Genomic DNA, 11,163 nt, shown 5'->3' with positions numbered 1-11,163 from the left:
AGGAGGTTTTTACAGGCAGCTGAATCAACCTCCTTCCTCCCCAAAATAAGTGATATAAACAAGTAAAACACTAAAGCATTTACATGTTACAAATCAGTGTTTTTCCTACACTGTTTGGTGCATCACAGACAGGCTGCTAGCCCAGCACCTGCTAACGTGTGCTCACCTTTTTCCTCTGATCACTTAAGATCCAGACGTTCAGGAGGTTTTCACCGGCAGCTGAATTATCCACAGAGGTCTCTTCCTCTCCAAAACAAACAGACCAGGTGATTTAAACCAGTAAAAACACTGAAATATCACATTACAAATCAGTGTTTTTCTGATGTTCTCCTCACAGAGGGGCTTCTAACTATGGTGGCTGATGCAAAAATGTGATAGTCCCCATCTAGAGCCAGTGTTTGGTTTGTCTGCTTTGGGCTACTGTAGAAACATGCAGGGCAAAATGGCGATCTCCGTAGACGAGGACCTGCTCCCTATGTAGAAATAAATGGCTCATTGTAAGGTATCAAAAACACAACAGTTCTTATTTTCAGGTGATTATGCACCAGAGAAGAGATATCATATTCCATTTCTGCCAATATATACATCTAAATCCTACACACTGGACCTTTAACAGTAATTGAAGATAGCTAATTGATTAATAGATTAATTGTTGCTCTAATCAATTATCTAAACTGTTAATACGATTAATTTTCTGCTGAATCGACTGAACACTTCTCTACAACAGACAAACCTGTGATAACCAAACAGCATGTGGTGTTTATGAAGCCAAAATTGATTTTCATTTTCACAATTAGAACTTGTAAAGTGAGTGAAACTTTATTCTGTAAATGTGTCATATAAAGTCACTAATAATAAGTCATTATTAAGAACAGACAATGAGGTTTTTTATGATGAAACAAAGCAGAGGAGAACTTCACACACAGGAAGTTGATTTAAACTATTCTTTCGCAAACAGACTCCATCGTTTACTCAACGTTAATGACCTTCAGGGAAAACTGGCGGAGCCAAACACACACACACACACACACACACACACACACACACACACACAGAGTAGTCCCCTCCTCCCCTTCAGTAGTACGCAGGTGTGTGAGCAGCAGGAGGTGTGCGGAGCGCCAAACCCAAACTTTTTACGCACCGTGCCGTCGCTTCACCTTCACCTTCCTCTTCCCCTCTCGCGGATTAACACCTGAGCATCACCCGCTGCAGCCGTTTTCCCCTGTTTGCACCAGATTACAATGGATTAACATTTTCTCGGGAGCCATGCTCACATTCTCGGTTCATCTTGGGTCGAGCCGCCGAGACCTCGCAGGGAACCGATCCGACTTGGATACCCTCCATTCCCGTTTCCGCATTCCCACAGCCGCCGTGCGCACTGCAGGCGCGGAGCTCAGATCCATGATCTCAACAGAAAAAACCGGTTCCTCCGGCTAATCTACCCAACTATTGCTGGCGGTGCATTATGTTTCCAGCCAGAGGAAGAGAGGGAACCCGGAGGACTGAACGGCTGGTCACTGTGGGCTGTAGAAGGCCGTTTTCAGCGGACTGAGAATCCTGAACCGCGTCTTATTGATCGGTGAACCGATCAAACCTGGAATAACCCCTCCGCCGCGCTCCTTCATGTCCCGGGATGGAGAGTTGCTGTCGCTCCTGTATGCCGTGTTTAAGCCGGCTCTGGGACTGCATTTGGCCGGACTTCCGCTACCCAACCGTCCCCAACAACAACCATGTCATCGCCAATCCTGCCGCGCAGGCGGCGGAGATCCGCACCGTGTCCGGCGACATCCGCGTCCCGTCGCCCAAGAAGCGGCCGGTGCAGCTTTACGCGGCGCTCTTCGACTTCGAGGCCCGCAGCGACGACGAGCTGACGGTGAAGGAGGGGGACAAGCTGTCGGTGATCGAGAAGCGGGGGGAGTACGTGCTGGCCAAGAAGCTGACCGGGTCTCTGGAGTCCGGACTGATCCCGGCGAACTACGTGGCTCTGCTGCAGGACGAGTTCGCCAAACACAAGTGAGTAGAAACACATCACCTGCTCCTCTGTGTCTGTCCCCTCAGATCCTGTCTTTGTCGTTACTCTGTCTCATGATGCTGATGTTAATCTGCTGTTGCACCTGCTGTGAGTCACAAACATCTTTAAATGTTGCCTCAACACAGACACACAGAGACAGTTAACAGGACACAAGATTAAACTGTCCTCAGCTCATCATCAGGATCTGTCTGTCCTGAAAACTGAGACATGATGGCCGAGGTCTGACCTCACTGCTGTTAAAGATGTTCTAACATTCTTCTGTTAATCCCAAAATATAATTATGAGCTGCCTCAAAACAAAAAAGAGTCTAAATGTAACCTGTTCGTGATGTCACCAAACATTTTGTGGAAGAACTGATGTCATTCGACCTGATGTGATTTATATGAAAACCGTCCTGATAGACACTTGAAGCAAATTATCTTTAGGGCTGAAATGATTAGTCATGATAGATCATCAGAAACTGAAAGTGACAACTGTTCTGATAATTGATGTGTTCACAGATTAACTGGTTCGCAGTCTCAATCTGGCTGATTATTAAAATTCTATTTACTTATTTGCTGTTTTTTTATGTTATATTTTTGCAGTAGCAGAGTAGGTGATGATAGAAAACTGTTTAGATAATTGATTAATTAAGATTTCTTTGAGCAAAAATGGCAAAAATCCACTTGGTTCAATGTTGGTTGGACAAAACAAGCAACATGACTGTGTGAACATGAGCTTAAAATAATAACGACTGCTGCTAACCAGTGTTTTCATTATAAATTGGTCCATTATTTTCTTTATTAACGGAGCTCAGCTGGAAGGCGAAGCTTTGAAATTACTGGTCCATCTACGTCCCAACCCTCACCTATGGTCATGAGCTCTGGGTAGTGACTGAAAGAAATGAGTTTCCTCCGTGGGGTGTCTGGGCTCAGCCTTAGAGATAGGGTGAGGAGCTCAGACATCCGGAGGGAGCTCGGAGTAGAGCCGCTGCTTTCGCGTCGAAAGGGGTCAGTTGAGGTGGTTCGGGCATCTGATCAGGATCCTCCTGGACGCCTCCCGTTAGAGGTGTTCTGAGCACGTCCCACTGGTAGGAGGCCCCGGGGCAGACCCAGAACACACTGGAGGGATTACATATCTCATCTGGCCTGGGAACGCCTGGAAAGGGTTGCTGGGGAGAGGGACATCTGGGGTGCTTTGCTTGGCCTGCTGCCCCCGTGACCCGGCCCCGGATAAGTAGAGGAAAATGGATGGATGGATGGATGGATGGATGGTTTAGTCCATTTTAAGTCTGAAAATGGTTTAAAAATTCCCCAAAGCTCAGGTTGACATATTCAGATAGCTGATTTTGTCTAACGGAGAATCCAAAACCCAAAGATGTTCAATTACCTATTAGAAGATAGAGAAACCCCCAAATATTCACATTTGAGGAGGTGAAACCAGATATTTGTGTCATTTCTTGATGTAACTCAAAGACTCAAATCAATAATCAATCATAGAAACAGTTGTAAGACTTAAATTGGAGCGCTTTGGCATCCCCGTGTCAACTATAGTAAAGTTGAACACAAATCTTTGGGGGTAAAATAACCTCTGCTGCTGCTGTTGAACCCGACTGAAGCTAAAAGTAGCCGCGAGGCTGCAGCTGCAGGTCCTCCATTATTCATCCAGCCTGCGGGGAATCATCATGTTTCAGCAGAGCTCTCCCTCTAAGGTTGACTTCTCTGTCTGTGTCCACGCTGCTGATCCAACACAGACTCCACGTGTCCCACTGTCCTCAAACACAACACAACACTGACACTGAAGACAGTAACAGCACTGACTCCTTTATAATAAGGCTGCAGCTTTATGCTTTGTTCCACCGAGGAGCATCAGAGGAACTATTTCAGGCAAAAAGCCTAAAAATAAAGACAACATGTGCTAGTTTTATAGATCAGAGCAGCAGTGGTGTTTTAATAATCCACTTCATGCTGACATCTTTCTGTTGTTTATTATCTCCTCTAACATCACTGTAAAATTCCTCTGAAGAGATATGCCTCAGTGTGCAGGCACATCTGGTACACTGAGAGGTTTCTGTAATATTTTCTCCACTCCATTTATATTAATAAGGAAAAACTAAATAATAGAGCACCTGTCTGTAGAACGTAACACAGTTCAACAGCAGCACAACTGCGGCCTCCAAAATGATCATAACATTGAATTAACTCTCCTCTAAAACAATATAAAACTTTATAAAGAGAGGACTGTTGTGCTTTAGTTTTAGCTCAGTGTACCTAATAAACTGGCAGCTGATCTTTACTGTTACATATGTCAAATAAAAACGTACTTTTTTAAGGGAAAGTGAAAGTAAAAACATGTTTTTGGCATATGTACAGGAAGCAGCAGATCATCTTACTACACCTGTTTTTACAGTACAGTTTAACACGCCCAAAATAAAAAAATACATAATTTATTACACAAACAGTTTCATGACAGACAAAGCTACATCTTTCACAGTGTGTGACTCAACCCAACTTTATTTATACAGCACCTTTCATACAAACACGCAGCCCAAAGTGCTCCACGTGGCAAAATTGGAACGACACAAAGACAATTCAAAGTGTAACACAAACCATCGAACATAACGTTTTGCAAGACTAGAAAATTACAACAATAAGACCATAAAATATTTAAAAAGCAAACCAAACTAAACAGAACAAACTAACAAATGATTAGAAGTCCGTAGAATAAAAAGAAAGTTAATAAATAAAATAGAATAGAAATAAAAGGGAGGGATAAAATAATGTAAAAACCAACCATAGTGTGTGACACAAGAATTTATGTTTTATGGATATATACTCAAGAATGTGCATTAAGTTAAAGACCTTTCTTAAAGAGTTTAGATGCTTTTAAACCATGTTGTGTGTTTGTTACTGCAGGTAACAGTTTAAAACCAGGTTTAATTAGTTTCATAGTTTAATTTTAAAGTCGGGCAAATTTGTTTCCAGTGATGAAACTCTTTGATATTCCAAAAATATTAATGTGGTGCTCAATAATCTGTATTATATGACCCACACCAATTAATTTATAGTAACGTCATAGTGTTTTTCAGGGCTGCAAATAACATTTATTTGCGTTATCTGTTAGTTTTCTGATTAGGTAATTAATCTGTGAATCATTTTGTCTATAAAATGTCATATAATGGTGAAAAACTACCAAAAAATATAAAATCTAAAGTGATATAAAACAGAACAAAGCATCTGGCATCATTTGGCATCTTTGGTTCATAAACACCAGAAACAACAAATTAATTTCTGTTGAGAATCAATTTAAAGACTAATTGTTTCAGCTCTCATATTTCCTCTCATTGTTTTCCCTGTAACGTCACCACAGAAACTTCTGCATCTCGTACTTGTTGAGTTTGTGGTGACTTTATTTGAACTGTTTTCATCTTAGATGTATCGTAACAGTACAGTATATATTTCTAGAGTGTGAGAGATCTCTGCTGTTCCTTGAGCTGCTGTTTGTTGTTACTGTCAGTGAAACCCGAGCGTCATGCGGAGCGGACACGCCCTCCCTGATAACTTAAAGTAAATAAAGGTCAGTTTCTGTATCTGAGCAAACAGGCAGCACTCAGCAACACTCAGCTGTTAACAACTTTATCGCTTCTTGAGTTTAACCTCTGAGTCAATCCCTCCAAAATCTTCACTTTTATCCCTAAATACTGGACTTATTGATGTGTATCAGTGGTGGAGGAAGCAGTCTGAGCCTTTACTTAAGTAAAAATACTCTGGCACGAGTGAAAGGCCTGCATTAAAAGTGTTACTTGAGTAAGGAAAGTGGACTTGAAGTATCAAAAGTTTAAGTATTCAACACAGGCAAAAGGCCACACATATATGATACTGTCATACAGGTAGCATTTTCATTCCTGTAGCTAATGAATTGAATTATTTTACATTTAGTGGCAACTAATGATTTTTTCATCATGGATTAAAGCTGTAGTTGGTAACTTTTATGATAGCTGACCTTTCGCTAAACTCCGCCCCTTTGTGATGGTCCAACAAATAATAATATTAGATATTATCATATTTTTGTAAAAACAAAAGAGTGATTCCAGAGAGCAGCAGACAGAGGGGTCTACAGTCTGTGTTTGAAGGATATATCCAGGATGTCAAACTGACTCAGCAGCAACAACAGGTTAAAAAGACAAAGATAGTTAGAAGCTAAAGCCGAACTATAGGCTACAGATCACAGTGTAAAAGTGAACCACCACATCACTGCTGATCGCCACACAAGACAATGAATATAAAGGGAAACTTTGCTGATATTGAACCAGCTGTGTGGCATCACAGTGTGTGCAGATGAACAGTGATCTCCACCACCGGATGGGCAGGGATCTCTGGGGGAATCTGCACACACTGTGATGACACACAGCTGGTTGAATATCAGCAAAGTTTCCCTGCTTCCCTTCACTGGTTCCTGTACAGCAGGGTCGGTCTTTGTTCCACTGTTATAATCATTACAAAGCAAAAGCAGCATGTGTATACATTCAGTAGGCTATATCTTCACTTTTCAGGGTCTGATGTTGGTTAAGGAACAGGGAAGAACTATATAGGTAAAATACAGATATTTACAACGTGTGTATTCCTGTAAATGGCTGACATTGTTACGTGTACGCAGTGGGCTGGTGGTTTCTGTTCTAACTGACCGGACCAGTTGGTTAAAGAGTGTCACTGTGTGTGTTCCTGTAACCTTCCTCACTCTGACTGTCAGCTCGCAATGTGTAAAATGTGATCTATGTGTGTGTGTTTACCTGCAAACATGTTTGTCCGTTGTGTGTGCGGGCTTCTGCATGTCTGCTTTCACACGTATAACATTCCTCTCCTCTTTGTTCACACCCTTTTCATTCATTCATTCATTCATTACTCCCATGACACTGTTTTCATTCATCATGATTACGTATTTCTTAAATCGTCTGTTCATCCCTTGATCTTCCTTCACGCGTCCTGTCCGTGTGTCTGTCCTGTCCTCTGTGCAGGTGGTACTATGGGAACATAAACCGTGTGAAAGCTGAGAAGCTGCTGCTGGCTTCCCAAAACAACGATGGCTCCTTCCTGGTTCGCATCAGTGAGAGTCACAGTGACGAGTACACAATCTCTGGTAAGTGGCACCATGTTATATCAGTTCTTCGGACGATGATATGATATTTGCTGACGTCAGTTTTGGCTGCTCACCATTTTCTCCCTGGTACAAACACTGTTTAAATATTTAGGAAGGAGGTGTGGTTGGACTGAAATTGTGACACAGACATGCCATGGGAATTTCAATATAAAGGCACATCTTAAAGATGAAGAATTGTCTTTTATTTGTATATTTGTTTTCACTTTGCATCAGTGACATTGGATCATTGATCATTGAATTGATATATCAATCTAGATTGGTGTACTGTCACTCCCCTAATATCCATCCATCCAATTCATCCATTCATCTACCCCACAGCAGTGACTTCTTTCCTCTCTTATTTCCTTTGACCTTCTACTCATCCTGTCTTCTTTATTTGTTACACTTTTTCGAAACAAGCTCCACACTCCATCTCACTGTACAGTTGAGGTTTCACCAACTAGTCAATAGGGGTGTAAATCACCAGAGGATCCACGATACGATATTATCGCAATACTTAAAGCGACACCTTTCTAGAAATTTTATGCTTTTCTTTGTTTAGGTTAAAATGCTTTTAATAAGCTGATGGCACACTAAAATGCAAGTGAATTACAAAGATTAAAAACTCATAATTATACCATTCTCATATGGTTCCAAGAAAATTCTGACCAATTGTTGCGGTTGGCCGAGCGTCCTGTCTGTCTTCCCTACATGGAGGCCTCCGACTGATGTAACCGCTCGCGTTTCCACTCACTAGTAACGTTAACGCTACTATCTAATGTTAGCACTGTGACCTTATTCTAAAACTCATCAGTCATCACTGACTTCGGCTGAGTTTTAAAACTCCGGGGTTGCGTTTGACTGTCTTGGTTATAACGTTACACTCACTCTCCTCTTCCCTGTATCTGACGTTACCTTGCCAACGCCTACGTCTATCATAGACGTAATGAGGACGTAATGGAGGAGGGGGGAGTAGGCCTTTGGAGGGTGGTGGAGTTGTGGATGTTCAAATTTTTTCTAAGTGCTGTGTGAAATGCAAGAAAGGTAAGAGTTGCTTTAAGTCACAATACAATATTATTGCGATTTTAAATATGTTGTGATATGTTGTGTATTGCGATAAAATATATTACAATTTATTACCTTTTTAAAACTGTAAATTATGTCCCCAAAGGAAAACTTGTTTGTGAATGTATCTAGTGGACTGAAAAAGCAATTGATTATATTATTCTAGTGGGCGCTATCTAAAGTTTCATTTGTATTTGTAATATTAATAATTGATATAACAAAAAAATCGATACTTGGCTGTGTGACGATACGATATTGCCACATTTTTCCCTACCCCTGTTATTAATATATAAACCAGTGAGCTGTTTGTTTGTTTCCTGCTCACAGTGAATAAATCTTCACGTTTAACACCGCTGTAACAGTTAAACGTTCTGCTAACTATCGACTGGAAGCTTTAAGTTCTTTAAGCCCAAGATCAGACAAGCCACTACACAATTTGTCTTTGTTGTATTAGTATTGTATATAATAAATAAATGTATACTTTGAATATTGTGGTGCTGTTGCCAGCAGTCAACTAGTCGTGAACAAAATGGCGATAAGTTGTGTCGCAGCATAGCTAGGCTGTCGTTTTGGTGAGTCCAGTTTCCCATTTCTATCACAGCAGCGTCAGTTAGAAAAAGGATGCAGATGTTATGTTAGGAACTGCGACATGTAAAATGCTGTTGTTGATTATTGTTGCGGTATATGTGACGTTACATTCTGGGCTGAATACGCAGTGCCAGGCTGTTGTTTATGTGTTTACATCTGTTCTCACGGTAACCAAGCTGCGTGCTGAAACCTGTGGTCAGGTCCTGGACTCCTCTCCTTTTACTGTAGGCCAACACGGGAGTCAGCATCACATTTGTTCCCTTGATTAAAAAGCCTGAGATATTTCTATTTTTCCAAAAAATCCTATCTCCACTTATATTGGAAACATGATCAGAAACTAAATTAAATGCTGTTTGTTTGAACATGATTACAGAGTTTGACAGTTTCTGTGTTTGCAGTGTTTCTTCATGAATGTGACTGTGGTTTATCTAGTGTCAGGTTTTTCTTTCTAAACGTGACACATGCATCAAAGTGTGTGTGTTTGCCTTTTCTTAAGTCACAGTGTTCTGAGCTCACGGCCACTGTACCATGTTTCGATGGAAATCCTGTTCTCGCTACGTTTCCTCTTCACCTCCTCCCTCCTCTCTGTTTCTCTCCATCCATCCTGTCCTCCATCCATCACCCCCCTCCTGCCTCCACTGCCCTTCTGTCTCAAGGTCTCCGCCCACTGCCAACCTTAATCTCCCTGCCTTCGATTTTCTCTCTCTGCTCCCACTATAGAGGGCAGGAGGTGACACTGCGTGCCCTCAGGCTGCCATGTCGAAGGACGACGGTGGCAAAAACGACTGATTGCTGTGTGGCATTCAGAATAATGAAACTCCGCTCTGATTTTTGGGTTTGGAGCTGGTTGTTTTTGTCGCAGTCAGAGCAGTGCTGTGTTTGGATGAAGTGACCCTGACAGTAAACTAATAACAGCATCTGGTCTGCTCGCTGTTTCAGTCCAGTGCTGCCAAATTCATGCGTCAGTTTATGTTAACAGAAGAGCAATCGATAGAGATAAACAAATTGTCAAATGTTATGTTGTCAAATGTAATGTAATCATGGTTTGCAGAAACATACAGTGCCAACATTTCCTTTAGGTGCGTATACAGCTCCTTTAATACACAGATATGAGACAGATTTTATCATCCAGCTCCAAGAATTTTCCTAGTCGACCAATAGTCTTCATTTAGGCCATTAGTCGACTGGTCGTCCGCATGTTTACGATATTAATATAATTATGATGTGTGAGAAAGAATAGTGTCAGTAACATTGTTAACACTGTGCTACATTACAGAGAAATACAAAACCGTACTAATGAACCTTCATTAATATAGGCCTATATTTTATCTACAAGTGCACGTCACACACTGAGCGAGCCGCCTGTTAATGACGCTGTGGGCTAATGGGCATGTAGCTACTTCCATGTTTCAGATGATACGTCATGTTTGTAGTCGACCAATGAAGATGAGTTTACATATCACCTTGGGTTCGTCCTTCACCTTCTCAAAATGATCCCACACTTTGGATTTCCTGCCCGACATGTTATTAACTAGCCTGTGGAATAACCGCAGGTACCAGCCCTGGAAATTAACCTGACTCCTGTCTGACTGCTGAGCGTGGACACTTCCTGTGTCTGTCCTTTCACATTAAAGTCCCACATGGTCCAGCCATATAGGGTTTGATTATTTTGACAAGGTGCAGCTCCTAAAAGAGTTTCACGTTGTTGTTTTTTTCCTACAAAGTGACCAATGAAATCTTGGTGACCTTTCTGGTCGAATAACGTTTGGTCGACTATTACGGGGTGGCCTTAATTCCTTTCGTAAATTTAGCAGTTCTTGCTTTACACACTTGGAAAAAAACAGAACTGAACACAGCAGCTGAAGAAGTTATCAGCTAATATTGGTAGCAATGATTTTCAAACGTTTCTGTTTTCTGGAATTAAACTGGAGCTCAGTAAAGTGTCAGCTGGAGTTTTTTGTTGTCAGGAGAGTTAAGTCGTAGTACCCTACATTTGGAGCCCGTTGTCGTCATCTAACTACCCTTTTATGAATGAGCCCACAGCCAGATCTCTAATGGACCTCATGAGATTTGTGACATTAAAGCCTCTGTTATTACTCTGTCTCTGCATCGCCTTCAGCTCCTTGTGACTTTGTCCCCTCTTTTTGTCCTCTGGCGTCACTATCTTCTGCGTCTGCATCTTTCCCTCTCCATCCCTCTATCCACTTCCTTCCTCTATACCTTCCTTCATCCCTTCCCTTCCCCCCTTTCCACCCCTTCTTCAAGGTCCTTTGGGTCTCAGGGGGACAATGCTGCAGCTCAACGTTCAATTTTCACTGTGCTAGTCCTCCTGAAATGTGCAGCATCAGGACTCTGTGTGCATA

At 41.8% G+C, this 11,163-nt stretch overlaps 1 protein-coding gene across 1 annotated transcript in view; it reads left to right on the top strand.

Annotated features, from left to right (window-relative positions):
• The first annotated feature begins 899 nt into the window (after positions 1-899).
• The window catches only part of srms (src-related kinase lacking C-terminal regulatory tyrosine and N-terminal myristylation sites), a 43,118-nt gene continuing 32,854 nt past the window's right edge, over positions 900-11,163 (top strand). Inside the window, exons 1-2 of the mRNA XM_033628875.2 lie at positions 900-2,013; positions 7,026-7,147. Coding sequence (XP_033484766.2) covers positions 1,634-2,013; positions 7,026-7,147 — 502 coding nt within the window. The 5' untranslated portion in view covers positions 900-1,633. The remainder of the gene's footprint in view (positions 2,014-7,025; positions 7,148-11,163) is intronic.

The sequence above is a fragment of the Epinephelus lanceolatus genome, chromosome 8 (genome assembly GCF_041903045.1).
Source record: "Epinephelus lanceolatus isolate andai-2023 chromosome 8, ASM4190304v1, whole genome shotgun sequence".
Classification (NCBI taxonomy): domain Eukaryota; kingdom Metazoa; phylum Chordata; class Actinopteri; order Perciformes; family Serranidae; genus Epinephelus; species Epinephelus lanceolatus.
This window is presented reverse-complemented; position numbering and strand designations above follow the sequence as displayed.